General features: G+C 50.8%; 1 protein-coding gene across 6 annotated transcripts in view; it reads right to left on the bottom strand.

Annotated features, from left to right (window-relative positions):
* Positions 1 to 3,715: 3,715 nt before the first annotated feature.
* ANP32A (acidic nuclear phosphoprotein 32 family member A) overlaps positions 3,716 to 18,407 on the bottom strand; it is a 38,558-nt gene continuing 23,866 nt past the window's right edge. For 5 of the 6 annotated variants that reach the window (XM_023654839.2, XM_001495810.7, XM_023654809.2 and 2 more), the window contains exons 2-7: positions 10,749 to 10,898; positions 10,415 to 10,537; positions 7,734 to 7,932; positions 6,322 to 6,419; positions 4,242 to 4,305; positions 3,716 to 3,974 (exon numbers count right to left, since the gene is read on the bottom strand). In XM_023654839.2, the coding sequence (XP_023510607.1) occupies positions 3,913 to 3,974; positions 4,242 to 4,305; positions 6,322 to 6,419; positions 7,734 to 7,932; positions 10,415 to 10,537; positions 10,749 to 10,898 (696 nt within the window). In that variant the 3' untranslated portion in view covers positions 3,716 to 3,912. Of the gene's footprint in view, positions 3,975 to 4,241; positions 4,306 to 6,321; positions 6,420 to 7,733; positions 7,933 to 10,414; positions 10,538 to 10,748; positions 10,899 to 11,645; positions 11,739 to 15,043; positions 15,124 to 18,407 lie in introns of all 6 variants that reach the window. The other variant, XM_005602970.4, reaches the window with a different exon arrangement.

Here is an 18,407-nt window from a genome sequence, read left to right as displayed (position 1 = left end):
CAGACCTGCCCTCATCTGTCCAACCGTCTCCAGCCCTCTCCTTGGCCCCACTCACCCCTGGGCCCAGCCTGCCACAGGGGCCTGTCCAAGGGCTGGTCCGGGGACTCAGGGCCACCATTGTCCAAAGCTGCTTATTAGGGACCCACTGTGGGAATCCTTCCAACTATGAGCAATGAGTTTCTGAACCGGGATAAAAACAGCCTTTGCAAGTCAGCAAATGAGACAAACCAAATTGCTCATCCCCCCTTCCCTCATCTGCCTGGCTCTTCAACACAGTGGGTAAGAACGAGGTCTTTAGCGCCAGAATCATAGGTCAGAGGCTTAACTGCCACTTACTATCTGGGCTGGTTGTTTCACCTCTCTGAGCCTCGGCTTCGTTATGAAATCTGCGCGAGGATTAAGGGAGGCAATGGATATAAAGCACATGACACAGTAGGAGCTCATAGTCTGGAATCATCCTTATTACTCTCTCCAGGCACTGGTCTGCTTCAAGAAACACACACTCTTTCCGGGGGGAATCACCCTCAGACACCATCGGGAAGCCAAATCCACTGTGATATTTAAAGACGTAGGACGCACTCAAAGCACATGAAACACAGATGCGTCACAGTGCTCGTACATCCTACCTTCTCGAGGCCTGGCTGCGTTCTTCCCGGAAGACTGCACTGTGCGTCTTCTGCTTCTCACAACAGTTGGCCTCCTTGCAACCACACGGTGCAGCAGCCTAAGACAGGCTGCAGAAGCCCAGGAAGGGAGTCCTGGGTTCCAGGCTTGGCTCTGCCACTGCCTTGCAGTGTGACCTTGGGCCTATCACCTGGCCCCCCTGGGTCTTGGTTTCCTCTGTTGTCAAATGAGAGGGTTGGCCTGGGTGATTTCTAAGAGCCCTTCCTCTCAAGGGTCTGTCCTGAGGCATTTGCTAGCACTCAGTGGGGAGACCTCACTCACCAGAGCTGTGGGCAAGGGCGAGGACTTGCTTCAACACAGGGGCTGGAAGCACTCTAGAGTAGCTAAGAGGGCTGGCTCCGGGACCACAACCCCTGGCATATTCCTGATGCTGTTCTTTTGTGGCTGCGTGACCTTGGGCAAATTACTCTCTAGGCCACCAGTAATGGCACCTACCTAAGGTGACTGTGAGGATTCAAGACAAATGAGACGCTGCATATCAAGCCTGGTACCTGGCACACACAAAGAGCTCACTAAACGTCAGCTCGCACTGCTTCTCCTCTGGTTGAGCTTTCTCTCCCTCTGCTTCATGACGAAGTTCGGTGAGACGGAAATAGCTCCAATAGATCTGGGTCTCCCCGGCTCCACTTCTCACCCACAAGTCACTCAACCCGTTTTCCTCATCCTGTAAAATGGGCACATGTCCCTTCCTCGAGGGTTGACGTGAATGCTTGGTATGATTGACTCAGATCGGGTTTTCTTCCCTTAGGCCCATCAACATTAACCCATTCATCATCGTCCATTTTACCTTACATTTTATAGGATTTATTTCCCTATCTATGTGAGTCAACTGATCTTAAAGCCTCCTGGAACACCCCACAACTAGAAGGACATGCAACTAAGATATACAACTGTGTACGGGGGGTTGGGGGAGATAAAAGCAGAAAAAAAAAAAAAGATTGGCAACAGTTGTTAGCCCAGGTGCTAATCCTTAACAAAAACAAAAACAAAAAAAACCTCCTGGAGTCAGGGCCAGGAACCCTGAGGTTAGGCCGGTGCATCTTTCATGTTTTCACCAGCTCGGGGAAGCACAGAGCACGCCTGCCTAGCTCATCCTTATAGCCCTGGCGTTTAGCACAGCACCTGGCCTCTGGGAGGCCACCTCCCCATCCTACAACTGGAGCCAGAGGATGTCTGCCTGCTGTGAAGAAAACGGCGGCAGGGCCAGGGCACTGCCCAAAGGGCAGGGTGGGTCAGCCTCTCCCGGGAAGACTTCACTCTGCTGGAATCACACAACGATCCCAAGACAGACACTAGGGCTCCCCGTGTGCTTCAGGGCCGGCAGGCTGAGCATGCACATATGCGTGTAGACATAACTACCCCAGCACATTGGTATAACCCTTCTGGAAAACCTAATAGGACCTTGCATATTAGCCTTATGAATGTTAACTTTTGGTCCAATGACTACTTCTAAGAATTTATACCAAGAAATTCCCAAAATGTATACCAGAATGTCCACTACAATTGGTAAGTTGGAAATAACTCAAACATCTAACCATTTGGTTAAAATTAAGCAAATCAGAAGTTAATCAACTACTACATAGCCATTTAAGAAGCTTTTGAAGACTCTTTAGAGGTAGAAACTATCATAACATTAAATAAAGGAACAAAAAAGCCACCATGTAAACCTCTGGGTTTGTGAAATAATTTGCTTTATACATTGCTGAGGTTTTCAAGCGTATATTCTTTCTACAGTCTGAACAACGAAACGACGAAAGATATTCCAAATAAGGTTCCAAAGCTGGCCCAACTTTTTGGTGATTGCTTTGGTGCTTGGTTTTTTAACAACTCTTTTTATATCTTTTTCTCAAAATGAAGATTTTAAAGAAGATAATACACCAACTACTAAGTCTTGCCGTGAGACCCAAAGTATGCAAATTTACTATCGAGTTACGTATCCTCTCAGCAAAGCTATTTTATCAGGTGACCAAAGAGAAGCTCTCCCGATGAGCGTGTAGGTTATCCGGCGTGCATCGGAGGAGCAGCAACGGCCTGCTGGACTCAAAGAAGCCATCCCCAAAAAACTGTATAAAAAGATTTATTGAAATTTATCAATGACAAACAGACATAAAACTCAAAGTTTGGCTCTTCTGAGGGGGAGGAGAAAATCCGGGCAGATGCTCTTCTGTACAGATGGAACACGGGCTAGGGAGACACACGCTACTTGTAAAGCAATCCAGAAGAGGGACATGAAAGCACACCTGTGCATTCACTAGGAATTTGCGGTCACTTCAGATTTCCACTAGGTAAGAAAATACAATTTTGCGTTAGTTTTTCCGTGCTCCGCTGTATGAAAAAAACCCCAGCAGACATGCAGCAATGTCTCCCGCGCTCAGCCTTGTAAAAATGGTCTAAGCACAGAAGCACACGTGGAAGATTTCTCTCGTCATTTTGTAAAACAAAGCGTTCTAATAGTTTACAGAACAAGACAGGACAGTTTTTTTTTTTGAATCTTTTAAAGAGGTTGAAGTTTGAGGGTTTACTTCTTTTGTTTTAATTATTATTACCAAATCTACTTTACTCCTAACTCATAAGCCTGCTGTTCTCGGCTCTCTGGCTCACAGCTCTTAAGAGTGACATCAGAGTCCTCTTTGTAGAGTGAAGCCCACCACCAGCTGTGAAGAGGGAAAGGGAAGGGAGACGGGGACTGTGCCCATCCAGTGCCAAAACACGCCTTTAGGTTGCTATTTACAAACCAGGGGCATCAGGTGCCTCGAACAGGCCCAAGAAATGCAGAAACCACGGCAAGCAGAACAAGAGGTAAGATGTGGCTGGTGCTCAGCCCCTCCTGGGCTCTGAGAAACCAAACTGTGGCCAGCCATGGCCTTGCAACCAACTAAGAGACTCAGGAAACACCAGGAAACGTAAGAGGCCTCCAAACCGTCCTCTCTGAGAGTAAGGAGCAAATGCTCACTTGGTGTGTACTCAGCTATTGCATTTACAGGGGCAGAACCAGACACAAAGAAAAAGTAGGGGAAAAAAAAATAAAGAGTGGCAGTAAAAATAGTATTTTATTCCACCCCCTCCCGCCCTCCCTCCCCCCACAACCCCCAGTACACTTTTCCCCTCTCGTTCCCACAGCAACGTTACAATCAGAAAAAAATAAGTTTCGGGGGGCGGGATGGGGAGGGGGGTATGGGTAAAAACAGTCAAATCACAACAGGAATTTTTCAAAATAGGTTATTCCACTTAGTCATCATCTTCTCCCTCATCTTCAGGTTCTCGTTTTCGCTTCTGACCCCTTTCTTCTTCTGGAAGAGTAAGAAAAAGGCATTTAGATTAATCATTGATCCTGCCTCTAACCCAGCCCACCCGCTGGGAAACCAAGGGACCACACAGCTAGGAAGCTTTGCCAACCCTGGCAAACTGAGGCAGGGCTTCTTCCTGCAAGCCAGGGAGGCCCCTGTGGTCTCAGATGGGCTCGCTGTGCCCACTTCCAGGTCCTCAGGGCCTCATCAATCTACTGCCAAATGAAGGGGCCAGGCTGCAACCCGCTGAGAGTAAAAAGGCTGCCATACCACCAAGATCTTCTTCATCTTCCTCATCATCTACTTCCCCGTCATTATAACCTTCTTCATCCTCCTAGGAGAGAAGATGGACACCAGACATTAGGAATGCCCCTGGCCTAGGGACGTGCTGAGGAAGCCACTTTCCCTGACACTGAACTCCAACACTTGCCAACAATGTGTGTGGTTTAGACTTCCTGACCTGAAGTCCCCGTAACTCAGGCAGCTTTCCAGTCTGCACGCTCTAGGAGAACAAGGTCCCCTAGCCGGCTCTCTGTCATCTAAAGCAGGCTGTCCTTGCATCTGTCCTCACTCTAGCTTTGGCTTCAAGGGAAGACCCTACTTTCAGCAAATCCAGATTCTGTGGGCGAGTCCAACCTCCCCCCACCCAGCCCCTTCACCATCTCGCCAACTTGGATCGCTTGGCGGGGAAGGAAGGGGAGGATAAATTCAAGGCCCCCTGAGGAGATCATTCCCAGCTCCTTGAGATTCAGCAAGCATGTATTCACTCTCAACCCACGACCCTTCTTTATGCTGCTCCTGCAAGCGCCGGGCTGGCAGGATGCTGAGTGTGTCTCCTAAAGCACCAGGCGGCCCATTGTTTAAAAAGAACTTGGTGATAGACTTCTTTTTGTCAAGGGAAACATCCTTTTATAATGTCACCAAATAGCTCCTTAATCAGTCTGTTCGCTAGGACTGTTTTTTTTGTGTGTGTATAAGCTCTCCTTTACTGGAAGCTGGAAATCTGCAGATGGTCAATGAGATTACGAAAAAAAAACAAGAAACAAAACCTGCACGCTGCGCTCCAGTGACAGGAAGAGCAAAATGAAAAATCCATTAGCCAACATGACTTACCGCCCTGTCCTAGGGGGACCTGTTTTCCTAAGTCTTTCTTTCAAAACACTCACAATATTCTTCAGAGGTAAGCCTAGCAACCTACATGTAGGGAGAAGAGAAACCCAGCAGCTCAACGAGGCAGGAACCCCCTATCTCACCAGCTTCTCCATCCGCCCAGACCTGCCATCCCATGCCTGGTGTGGGCAGGCTGGGAGCTCCTGCTTGAGCCCGCTGTGTGCAGGCAGGTGTCTGGGCCCTGATCAAAGGAGACAGGAAACTGGGGCAGAAGGCAAGTACCTTGTCCATGCTGTTGTCATTTTAATCCTCTCTGGGTCTAACTTTTGTAATTAACAAGAGTTGACTTAAGACTTCTGAACAAGTCCCGGAAAATGACTCTGCCATACAGACTCAGAACCGAGAAACATAAAGCCCAGCACCCAGAGCCAGGACTGAGGAGGTGTGAAAGCCTAAAATACTAAGTGGTCAAACGTCCCCTGTCGGTCACTGTCCTTAAGCATTCTGCTTACAAATTATTTTACCCTCTTAACAACCCAGTGAGCTGATCCCTATTTACAACCCAGTTGTAAATTGATGCCTATTTTACAGATGAAGAAATGGGCTCAGAAAGGTCAAGGAACTTGTCCAGGGACACACAGCCAGCAAGTGGTAGAGCTGAGATCCACTCCCTCACAGACTGTACCCTGAATCTCTGTAATACATTACCCCCTACAGACATGTCACAGACTTTGTTAAAAAACTGGGAGCCAGCCATTGTGTCAGGACAATGGCACTATTTCCACTGTGTACAGGGGGCCCTCGTCACTTTCTGATTCGGGATCCAGCAGTGGCTTATCCTACTTCCCAAAAGTTCAAGGCAGTCTCTGATTTTCCTGAGCACACTGTAAGCGCTCAGTGAATATCTGAACTAACATACGAATGCGAAAAGGCAGAAAGTGGGGCTGTGGATTCTCAGAGAACCAATTTTCATGTAGAAATAAGGCGTAGGCATTACCCCAGCAGGTGAGTCCCCTCTTTACCTGCCTCCAGAATCACCTCTCTACCCCTCCCAGGGCAGCTTCAAGTCTTGCCTCCCCCAAACCAGGCCAGTAAAAGGCCCTAAAATGGACTCATTTCCACAAGCAGGGTTTGGGGGCTGCCAAAGGCTGGGCGCTGGGGCAGTCAGTGACACTGACTCAGAGGCAGCAAGCAAGGGGGACTTGGGGAGACGGCACCCGCACCCAGCCCAGCCTCTTACCTCCTCCTCTCCACTCACATCCTCCTCTTCACCTTCCTCCTCCTCCTCCTCGTCCTCCTCGTCCTCCACTACCTGAGCATCTTCATCATACTCTTCCTCTGTGCAGTGGAAATGGGGACAAGAATGGAGGTGGTGGTGAGCTGGCTCCTCCCTCACAGCACAGGACCCAGGCTGACGGGCCTGGCACAGGGGGTCTGGTCTTCAGCGTGGGCCCACGACCCTCTCACACCCGCACAGGCCCAAAGCCTGGATGCTCTAACGTGACTGAACACAACCTAAAGCAATCCCAAAGATAAGCATCCTACAGCGACTGGAAAGGTAAGCCCTCCTCCCAAGTTTTACAAAAACAAAGATCCCTTGTGGAGGCTGAGACCACAGGGAAACTGCCGGATCAGAGGAACAAATTACAGGGCCTGGGAAAACGGAGAAATCAATTCATTTAGAAGAACATCTGACGAAACTCCTCGCTTTAAAGCTGAGAAATTGGAATCCCAGAGGCGAGAAGTGACTTGCTCAAGGTCACACATGGAGTTCGTTGCAGAGCTGGGCCTAGAAACCTGATCTTAGGACTCCAGCCCTCGGCCTTTTCTGTCACACCACAAGATGGAACACACTAAGGTAAACACGGTCTGAATATCTTGCTCATACTTCCACCCAACATGGAGAAACAAACTCTCATGTCTGAATTAACCAGGCAAGTGTCTCCAGTCTCAACCTTACTCTGGCCCTGAAGACCTGCAGGGAGGTCACACTGTGCTGGCGTGTGGGATGGGGACAGGAGGAGGTGCTCCTTTCTTCCCCTTCTCTCCTGCCTGCAGGCCCTGACTGTCATGTGCTGCCAACATGCTGCCTGCTGCCTCCTCCATTTCCCGGACCCCTGGGGCTCTTGAGTCCACACCCCCAAGTCCTGTGGGCTACAGCCACCAGGGGGCCCCACAACCCCTTCAGCTCATGACCTTACGTCTACTACTGGACACCCAGTTGGGGAAAGGGAACCCTCAGGCCACACCCTACCTTCATCTATCCACTGACCCCTTCCCTGTGAGAGTGTCTGAGTCCAGGGTCACACCATAGAGAGACACTGTTGAATCTCATTCCCCAGGGGACTTTAGAAAAGAAAACAATTGAAGGGAAGATTCAACTAGATGGTTTTTAAGGAGTTACAATGCAGTTGGAGAATCTCAAGATGTTTTTCTCTGGGGCTCACATCCTATTCTTTTAGGGGTGACAATGAGACAGATTAGGGACAATGGTAAGCAAAGCAGACAGCCCCAACGCCCCTCCTTACTTCTGGAAAGAGGTCGACAGCCAGCTAGCCCTCAGCGGCTGGTGGGGGCCTCCGTCAGCCAGCCCCCCCTCTGTAAAGCAGGGGGGAACCCGGCCTGCCCTGGACCTTCCCCTCCACCACCCACCGTCTTCATCCTCCTCGTCGTCGTCCAGGCCCTCCACGTAGCCCTCGGCGTCCGAGTCGGGGGCCTCCTTGTCGTCCCGGTCGTAGCCGTCGAGGTACGTGAGCTGCGGGAGGAGCTTGAACACGTTTTCTCGGTAGTCATTCAGGTTGGTTACCTCACAATTGAAAAGGTCTAAGCTCTTGAGGTTTTCTAACTTTTTCTGCAAGCAGAAAAATGAAGTCAACAGTGAGCAACAAGTGGGAGGTGGGGGGGCGCGGTGAGCAAACACCCCAGGGAAAGAGGTGGGGTGCTGTGCAACAGCGGGAGACCTCCAGGCTCACAGGCCATAAGGGCAGTCTGCTCTGGCTCTGCTGGGCCATGAGGTACGTCCAGACTTATCACCTCTGTTGGGGGCCTCAGCTTCTTCCCCTGGGAAATGGGGGGCTGGACTTGAGGGTCTCAAAGCCTCGTCCAGCGCTAACTCCTCTGTTCTCCAGTCCCAGCTCTCGCCTCAACATGACCGGCTTGGGACTCACCGGGCCTCCTGGGGCAGGAGCCAGGAGCTCTGCTGCTTCCCCGGACTGAGGAGCCAGAGGGGAACTCAAATGGAGACGTGAGCTCACAACCAACTCCTGCGTCTACTAACAACGACAATGATGCCAGCAGTTAACATGGCACTTCGCGTACTGATTTGGTTTATCCTCACAACCCCGAGAAGGCAGAAACAACCACTAGTCGGTTTTATAGATGAGGAAATGAGGGCAGAGAATTGGGATTTGATCAGGCAGCCCAACTCCAGACCCGCGCCCTTACTCACTGCAACACCGCCTGTCAAAAGGGACAAGAGGGAAAACGATGGAGGACCCGGATTCTGTCGCTGGAACCTAACACGACTAGCTTTGTCAAAGCTTTCTCCCAGATGGGTTCTAACCCATAGTACACCTGTTTGGTGGCCGAGGAAACCAAAGCCCACGGAGTGCGAGGGTCAGCCGGCTAGCAAGAAACAGAAACCTCTCGACTTCCCACCCCACGTCTTCAAGGCACAGGTCTGAGAGCACCCATCCTCAGCCAAGTCCCAATTCCAACGGGACCAGGCCTGACGGGGGAGTGAAGTCCCTCAGGGTCAATGTCGGGAACTAGGCTGCTCTTTCAAGATCTCACGATTGAGACCCAGGCATTCTCAGCAGAGGGTCAAGGAAGTCTGTGCTGTGTTCTGGGTGGGCAAGCCGAGGACCCCCCAACCAAAGACAGCTTCGCCCCCTCAGGAGGCGAATGTAATGCATCACACTGATAACCAGGGAAGGGGAGCTACAAAAGCATGTGTGGTATGGGTGGGGGAGCAGGGGGTGTGCGTGTGTGTGCATGTCGGATCTCTAACGGTGACTGATCACAATGTTTTGTATACTCGATCCTCATACCCTGCGCCTCCCCAAACACATATACAGAACTTCAAAGGTTCTTTTTATAATGAAATTATGAAATCAAGACTTCCAGGTAGATCAGAATAGCTTTGCTTTCCCCTAGGAGATGCGTGGGAGAGAAGTCCTACGGGAAGCTTATTCTAGCAGTCGACCCCATGCCACAGATGGGCAGGCAAAGTTTGAGCTTGGAAAAGTAGTGCCAGCTTCCTGTTCTGTCACCCTAGCCCGTCCACCAGCCCTCCTCAAGCATCCACAGAGCGCAAGGAGTGCTTTTTGGATAAGAACCCTACAAACTAAAACTGAGGGATGTCCCAACCACCACCTTTCATACTCAGAAAAGGGAAATGCGGCAACTTGGCAAAAATATCCACATGGCCTTTTCCTGATCTGAGACGCATGGTCCATGAAGTGATTCTTATGTGTACATTTACAATAAGTGTGTTTATTTAACATGATAGTATTTCTGTATTTCAAAAAAGCTATTATTTACTCAGTGACACATCTTGTTGACAAAGTTGATTTTCTTGAAATCAAGGAAAAACAGCCATTCAGATCTGGATAACGTAGAAGTTGTTATTCTCACCATGACTTGTCTCTTTCTGGCTAGTACATCAGTGAAGTTTGGGGGATGTTCAGCTCTGTGAGGATGAGCAGAGGAGCCAGAAACACTGTCCAGGCCTCTGAGGCCCTGGTCACTACCACGCCAAGGACTGGAGACCAGGGCATTCTTCCCGATGCCACGTGGACCAAGTTCTGTGTGAGGCTCCCAAACCACACACTCTCTGCCATCCCAGGGGGCCTGTTTCAGGACCCACTCATCTCCCACCGTCCAGAGGCACTAGCCTCAGGCCAGTGACCTAAGGAAAAAAGAAGTGCCCACCTCCAGGGTCAGCTTAATTCTTGGATGGCTCCTCCTTCCCTAAAGAGGGAGACTGAGCCATGCTGTACGCCAGAAGAAATGACAGCTCAGGATTCCAAAGCTGAGCAGAAACTGTATGAGGAAAAGCACTAGACGAGAAATTGAGGCCAAGGTCTGCCCTCACCCCAGCCCAAAGGCCCAGGCTGGCTCAGTGACTTCTGTCAAGCTATTTAACTTCCCTATGTCTCAGTTTCTCTTGGATGAAGTAGAAATTACCACTCCAAGTCTATCTCATAGCACATAACAACAGTCAAATACAGTAAGCTAAGTGAGAAAAAGGACATTATACAAACGCAAAGGTACTATTCCGTGATCTCAATCCTGCCCACCCCCGCCACGGAGAGGGGACCCACATGACTCACCAGTGGCTCTATTGTGCTGAGGTCTTTAATTTTGTTGCCACTTAAATTTAGATGCGTGAGGTTCGGACACTTTTCTGCCAATACTTCCAGGCCCCCTGAGATTCTGTTATCGCTTAGTTCAAGCTAAACAAGGCAGGAGAGAAAAAGCAGAAATAGCTCTTAAGATGAAGGCTCCGGGCAGACAGGCAAGGAGGGGAAAGTTGCCTCAAGAATCGTCAGGCGTGTTGGCGCATGCACCTGGCTTCACCTTCAATTATGCTCCCTAAACACGAAGTAATGACCCCTTGCTCCCCCCGGCCCGCCTCCCGTGCACACGCTCCTACACTCTGTTTACCTTCTTAAGTTTGTTTAACTTTGGTAAGTTTGCGACTGAGGTGAGGCCTACGTTGATTGTACTTAAGAACTCCAGTTCTTCAAATTCATCTGTGAGGCCTTCGATTTTGCCTTCATTCGACCGACAGTTGTCCAGGACGAGCTCTTTCACCTGAAAAGGGAAGGGGGCGTGAATGGAGGCGATGAGCGGAGCCTGGGGCAGGGGAAGGGTGTCAGGCCTCCTTGGAGGACAATGAGACAGCCAAGAAGCAGTCTATCATACACGACAAACAGCACTTCTTCCAGCTCCTCTGGAGCATCGCAGTGACAATGCCCACCCTGGTCCTTTTGCATTCAGCAATACTGAGGGGAGGGGCGGTGGTCGCATGAGCAGAGCTGCAGAACCAGAGGGCCACTCAAGACAGGGGCCTTGGCCGGACTGGAGAAGACAAACTCAATAAGCCCTGCTGCCACTGGCAAGGTTGGTGTTCTCCTTCCAACCCACTGCCATATTCTTCCAAAACTCCATTAAAAAATAAAGCACCACAGTCCCGCGGCACCAGCCTGACCACATTCCCGAGGCCAGCTACTTATGCCTCCCATCCTCAGCCCCGCCTCCCTCTGTGTGCTGATGGGTCCCAAGGCGGCGGTAGGCTTGCTCTCACCTGCTGCTGCCACCACAGCCAGAGCCTGCCCCACAGCAGGGGCAGCAGACCAGGGATTCCTCCAACTCTCCCTTCTCTAGACCAGTGCTGTCCAATAGGACTTGCTGCAACAATGGGAACCTTCTGGGCTGTCCAAGAGGAGCCACTAGCCCACTGAGCACTGAGCACTTGCAGTGTGACTGGTGAGAATGAGGAACTGAGTTCTAAATTTTATTTTTAATTACTATAAGTGTAAAGAGACACATGAAAGTTACCATATCAGATATCAAGGCTCTAGACTTTGCTCTTCAGGGTCCTGAGAGCAGATGTGGAAAGAGAGAAGGGAAATCTGCAAACCCAGGATGGACCTGCAATGAAATGCTGAGGTTGGCAAAGTCCAAAAGCTGGTCTTTGAAGGCACCTCGGCGGCGCTGTCTGTCCCCTGCCCAAGTCCCCGAAGCAGCTTTGCCCTGTTAAGAGTTCTGAGATTCTCCTCTCGTCTCTTCCTACCCAAAAAGTGGGCCCTCAACCCCTTATTTCTAATGAGGGTAAAAAGCTACCCTCTCTTTCCTTCGTTAAAAGGCAGACTTGGGGGTCCGGCCCCGTGGCCAAGTGGTTAAGTTTATGCACTCTGCTTTGGCAGCCCAGGGTTTCGCAGGTTCGGATCCTGGGCGCGGACATGGTACCACTCATCAGGCCACGCTGAGGCGGTGTCCCACATGCCACAACTAGAAGGACCCACAACTAAAAATATACAACTATGTACCGGGGGGCTTTGGGAAGAAAAAGGAAAAATAAAATCTTAAAAAAAAAACAAAAAAAAGGTAGACTTAGCTGAAGGGGAGATTTCAGGCTCCAGTACTGATGGTAGGGAGACAGACTGAGGAGGAATAATCAAGTCTCTGGCCTGAAATGACCCAGGGGAGTCAGCATGCGAGGCCAGGGTGCTTGGCCATCCAGCCTGATGCCCAGAGTTAAACCATTCCTGTCCCTGAGCAGTCTGGCTGCTCCCTGGCCTTTCAGGTCTGACAGGCACCTTAAAGGTGATTGCTTCTGGCTGCCCTTGGTGCTCGACACAGCATCCCCACCTGCCTGCTCCCTGCAGCCTCCAGGAAACACACACTGATGTCACCTGGACAGGATGCCTCCCTGGATTCCACCCATGGGTTCTGATTTCTCACCCATGGGTCACACGGTACAGGCCTGTCCTTCTCAGTAGCAGCCCCACATTGTCTGAAGGATCATTCCTGCCCCTCAGAGCCTTTTCTTCTCCTAGATAAGCAGATGGGCCTTCTAACCAGTCCCTCTAGGGCGTCTCCCACCTCAGCAGGGCAATTTGCTGAGCTTCTTCCTGCAGGGCCCAGCATGGCCAGCATGCAAGAGTCCTCCAAATGCTCCTCCCTCTTGGGCATCTCTAGGCCAAGTGCCAACTAGGGGGACGAGAAGCCACAGCAGGCCAACCGTGTCCATCCTCAGTCCACCCTTACCAGTGGGCAGACTAGGGGAGCTCGGAGCACATGTGGGTTGCAGAGGCCTGCAGCTGCCCTGCTTTCTGCTTCTCTGGTGGAGAGAGGCACACCACGCAGGCCAGGACAGCAGGAATTTATCAAGAGGGGCAAAGCCAGGTGCACAGCTCTCTCCCAGAGCTAGCAAGCTCTTGGCCGAGGCACTGGTGCCAAGGCCCACCTTTCCCTTGGATCTGGGATGAGAGAAGTTAAGCCCTTTCCCACTCTCCCAGGAAAGGCCAGATGTCTAGGTCAAGCCACCTTCTCAAGGTCACTGACAACAGTGCCTGGGAATAAATCCTGTGAGGCCTTCTGCCCTAGGGCAGGAAGTCAGTGTAGAGTCAGGAAGCCAAGCCTTAGGGGAGAACCCCTCCCCCAGCTGCAGTGAACACTGGTCACAAGGCCCACAGTCCTCTTTAGTTACTCGGTTCCTTGGAAGGCCCTGGGAATTCTTTAAGCTCCACCAAGGAAAGACAAATATGAGAAGGGATTCCAGTTCACCCTCAAAGATTTCAGACATGCAGTTTTTCTAGACGGGTCAAGGGCTTCTCCTCTTACAGTCAGTAGCCAAGGAGAAGTACTCAGTATTGGGGGGGGGGGGGGCGGGGGGCGGTGCGCAGTGCTGGAGAGTCAAGGGAATTCCTCCCAGAAGTCAGCCTCTTTCCCAGAGAGGCACAATGCCGCCTGGGAATTCGACAGACTGATAAGAGGTTTCAGGCCTGGCTCCCAGCACCACACCCAAACTGGGGCCATTCCTCTTGGGACCATGTGCAAGCCACTACTATCATGTTTTTATTAGTAATAACCAGGTGCACTCTAAGTGCTTCACCCGCACTGGCTCATTGAATCCTCACAATCGCCCAATGGGGTATTCCCCTGTCTTACTGCCACATCAGAACCACCTATCCTAAAGGCCCAGGAATGGTCACAGGAGGGTGTCCACTGGACCGAGGTGGTCAGTGTTGCCGCAAGATGAGAAAGGGCTCCTCATGGCTTCTCTGATGTCCCCAGATGTGGGGCAGAGGCTCTCCTAGACTCCCCAAGTCAATCCTACGAGCTCCCCTGACTGCACCTGCCCCCCCTGGCCTGTCTTCTCACTGTTCCACCAGCCGTGCGGGGGCCACTCCCAGCAGTCCCCACCCTGGTTACACTTCCTCAGTAACCAAAGCACAAAACCCAACCCAGACCTCACTTAGATGACACTGTAGTCAGGGAGTGAGGATCTGAGAAGGGCTGGGGGCTGGGACCCCGCTCTCCCCAAGGAGCAGGCGGCTGCTTCCACTCACTTGGGAAGGAAAGCCTGTGGGTCTGGAGGGCCAGGTGGCTGTTACAGGTCGGGGTGTGGGCCTCTGGGATCCCCCTGGTTTCTGCATTTCCTTCCTGGAGGGGGTTTCAGCCCTGCTTGGGGTAAGATCAAAGAGGAGAGGGAGAGGCCTAGGCTCAGATCCTGAGTTTGCTGACATCACCAAAAAGCCCAAATGAGTTGGGGAAACCCATTGCTTCTTTGTGGGGTGATGTGTCACATTGGGGATGGCAGGTAAGCTGCCTGTGAAGTGTCTGAATCGGATCAAACAGGAAAAAACAAAAGTGCCAGCCCAGCAGCCGATGTGTGGAAGTCACTCCGGCCTCCACTGTCTTCGGGCTCCAGGGCGGGCTAACGTGTTTCAAAACCTCCGACCCACCCCAGCATCCCTTAAAGGGACTCTGAGCCCCTGGCGGCAATCCCCCAACTTCCTCCCGTCTCTCCTCTCCACTCAGTGGCCACCGCTGTAAACCCTTTCACGGGAAGAGAACGGGCCTTTTACATCCAGGGTGTGTTCTGCTTAAAAAAGAAAAAAAAATTAAGGCCCATTTCCCCCGCCAAATCCTGGGTGTGAGCTAAGTGGAAAGTTAAAATTAAACTGAAAATTTGTACTTTGGGTTTAGACTCTCTCCCAGCTCCACTGGCCGTTTAAAAATAATCCAACTGTGGTTACTCTCTCTCCCGTCCAATGACTAGAATGACTGCTTCTATCAGGAGCTTTTCAAACACCCTAATGACAAACCTACACAGGATCCTCTGCTTCATTCCCCACGTGTTAACGCCCAAGAGGAGCCTGCAGATTCACACTCAGCCCCCAAGAGATATCACTGGGGAGGCACTGAAGATTCCCAAGAAATCAGACTACCTGGCTCTGGCATTTCCTGAAAAACTTGTCCCCAAAGCAAGGACGCAGCAGTCATTTCTCACCAGTGGGAGCTGAAACGTCTGTGATAAACATGAACACATTATTACTCTAAGGAACAACCCGTTGCTTGTTTCAAAACTGTGAAATCTTGTCTTTATGGAGCTCTCAAATTTGACCATTCCTCTCTATTCCCAACACTGCAGTCCTGGTAATGGTCATCTAAGTCACCCTAAGCCATCTTCTGCCTCCAAATAGGGTCTCTGTGACAGTGGGGACACTGGACTCCTGGGAATAGGCCTCGACTTAGAGGCCAAGGACTCGGTTAGCTGGATGACCGTGCCTCTGTTTCCAAGGTTTCATGCTCTGCCTGTGCACAAAGGGGATGACGATGTCTGTTTAACCTATAAATTGCAAGTTCCAGCCTGGAAAAGCCAGCCCCGGTGGTCTACTGGTTAAGATTCGGCAATCTCACCGCTACAGCCCTGGTTCAATTCCCAGTCAGGGACCCACACCACCCGCCTGTTGGTTGTCACACTGTGGCAGGTGCGTGTTGCTGTGATGCTGAGAGCTATGCCACTGATATTTCAAACACCAGCAGGGTCACCCATGGTAGGCAGGTTTCAGCAGAGCTTCCAGACTAAGACAGACTAGGAAGAAGGACCTGGCCACCTGCTTCTGAAAAAATTGGAAAAGAAAACTCTGAGAATAGTAGCTGAGCATCACCTGATTTAGTACGAGAAGGTGAAAGGATGGCACAAAAAGACTGGGCAGGGTTCCGCTCTACCATACACAAGGGTCGCCAGGAGTCAGAATCGACTCAATGGCACTAACAAGAACTAGAGTCAGACTCAATGGCACTAACAAGAACTAGCCTAGAAAACTTTCCTGGCTTTTTGCTGCCTGGCGAAAAAATTCAAGCTCCTAAACTGACCTAAGGAGACCCTCTATTCTCCATCTCCCCCAACTTCCTCCAACTGCATCGCTCCCACCTCTTACCTTTGCATTACAATTCTAGTTCAAGCCCCCTCCCCAGAAAACCTTCCTGGCATCTAGGCATCTAGTGCTGAGCATCCCGGGGCACCGCGGCAGCTGCCACATGAATCATTTAATCGTGTATTAAGCATCCGATCCTCCTAGAGGTCAGGGACTGTCCTTCCCCGTAATCAGCCTAGCAGGGAGCGGACACCAGAGAAAATGCTTAACAAATGTCCTGTTTATTGCGCCAGGCGCAACACGAGGTGCTGGGCATACAGAGTGCATCGAATCATCGTGAAAAACTTACAGTGCCACTGGTCCCACAAAGGCTGAACGAACACTATCCTTTTATGAACAACAACTTTTTGTGTGTGTGTGTCTTGGGTCCCCAAGACAAGTATAAGCCCCTGGGAGGCAGATGGACTGTGAACACTCCTCCTGACCTGACCCAGTGCGCAGCCCACAGGTCTCTCCCCTGCAAGAAACCTCTCTCTCCGACAGGGCACTCTTGTGACACTGTTCACATGGACAAATGCTGAGAAGACACGGAGGTGACAGTGAGCCATAGTTGGGGTCCTTGCCAGCAAGAGGTGCAGTGACAGGCTAGGAGCAGACAGATGGCTGGTAAACAACTCCGCCCCGTGTGCCAGGTAGTGGGCCTGAGGCAGGGACAGTGCATTCTTCAAATGCCTCTACCCCAGAGAGGATGGACACACTAACGGCAGAGAAGAGGGACCCAGAAAGACTAAGAAAGAGGACGCACTATATCAAAGTCAGCACTAGTCATATAATTTGCAGGTCCCAGTGTGAAAATGAAAATATGAGACTCCTTGCTCAAAAATTATTAAGAATTCCAAGACAGTGACAGCAGCATGTTAAACTGAAGAGTAAGGCCCTTTTAAGCGCAGGGCCCTGGGTGACTACAGAGGTCACACACCTGTGAAGCTGGCCCTGATTTAAAAGGACAGCTTGGGCCTAAAACAGAGCCTTCTGAAGGCCAGAACCAGAGAGAAGGAAGCTCAAGCGAGAACCACTCTTTATTTTTCTAGCACTTCCTGAGGCGACGTGGAGAGGCGGACAGAAGGCAGGCTCCCGAGTCACACAGACCGGGCTCAAGTCCAGATTCTCCACTGACGAGCTCATCTCACCCCTCTGGAGCTTCCGTTTCCAAAGACAATACCTAGGGTTGGATTAAATGAAACAATGGACTTAGAGCATCCCCAGCTTGGAAAAAGCCACTTGCCTTCCTTCTCCTTGATCCACAGCCACCTTTATCACTGTGTTCACAGTGATGGCACAAGAGTGCGAGCAAAGCAGGCCAGAGACTGAGTGACCCAAGCCGTCTGCAGGGCTTCCTCATGGAACACACCAGGCCTCTTAACAGTCTGCAGAACTAAGATGGCGTGCCCTCTTGATTCTGCATCTACACCTTGTTTCTTTTTTCCCCCCACTAACCTTGAGTCCTGATTTTCTTTTCTTTCGCTGAGCAAGAGTTCAATAAATATTTGTATCTTTGGTTTCAATCTTGTCAGTCCCTGACCAGTTTAGTTTTCAGGTTCCAGCCTTGCACAGAAGAGAAGAGACAAATCAGACTGACCCCGTGTTTTTGGTGCGCATGGGTTTTAAATAGGTCAGCTTTTAAATGGGCCATCCCCTGGTGCAGAGCCCATTACTAGCTAGAAGGCCAAAACCAAGGCAGAGGGAAGGGGCGTCTTCCCAAAAGTGTTCCAAAAGCACGAGAGTGTTTCAGGTTTTGTCGTTTTAACCATAAGTTTTGCTTAACAGTCAGTGCAGAAAACCTGCAAAAATCAGTCAGGTTCTGTGGGGGGAACAGCAAGGCTCTGGGAGAGAAGTCGGACATTTTGAAAGCTAGAAGGGCCCTCGGGTTCATCTAGGTCAGTGGCTTTCTGACCACAACCCACAGTAAAAAATACGTTTTACACCTTGGGTCAGTGCACACATGTTTTTGTCTGTGTACAGGCACACACACTGAAACAAAACTCACCCTTACAATTACGCCTTCCGATTACACTAAAAAATAAATATTTTTTAACACGACCCACAGTTTGTAAAAATGCTGTTCTAGTTATCCCTCTTTTTCTAGAAGAAGCAAGGTCCAGAGTTGGCCTGGAGCCCAGAGCTGGGTAATTCTCCCGCCACACCACACCACACCACACCACACCGCTGCTCTGGAGCAGGATTCACAGGCCCTGGTGGAAGGGCATGGAGTGAACAGAAGATCCACGTAGCTTCGGTTTCTGCTCGCAGGAGGCTGGCTGCAGCCCCAGTGGCAGCTAAGACTCAGGTCTCCTCCGCTCTCAAAGATCTTTTAAAAGCTTCACCAAGTGGCAGGGGCCCACATTACTTTAAAAACAAAACAAAACCAAAT

This window comes from Equus caballus, chromosome 1 (assembly GCF_041296265.1).
Source record: "Equus caballus isolate H_3958 breed thoroughbred chromosome 1, TB-T2T, whole genome shotgun sequence".
NCBI lineage: Eukaryota > Metazoa > Chordata > Mammalia > Perissodactyla > Equidae > Equus > Equus caballus.
This window is presented reverse-complemented; position numbering and strand designations above follow the sequence as displayed.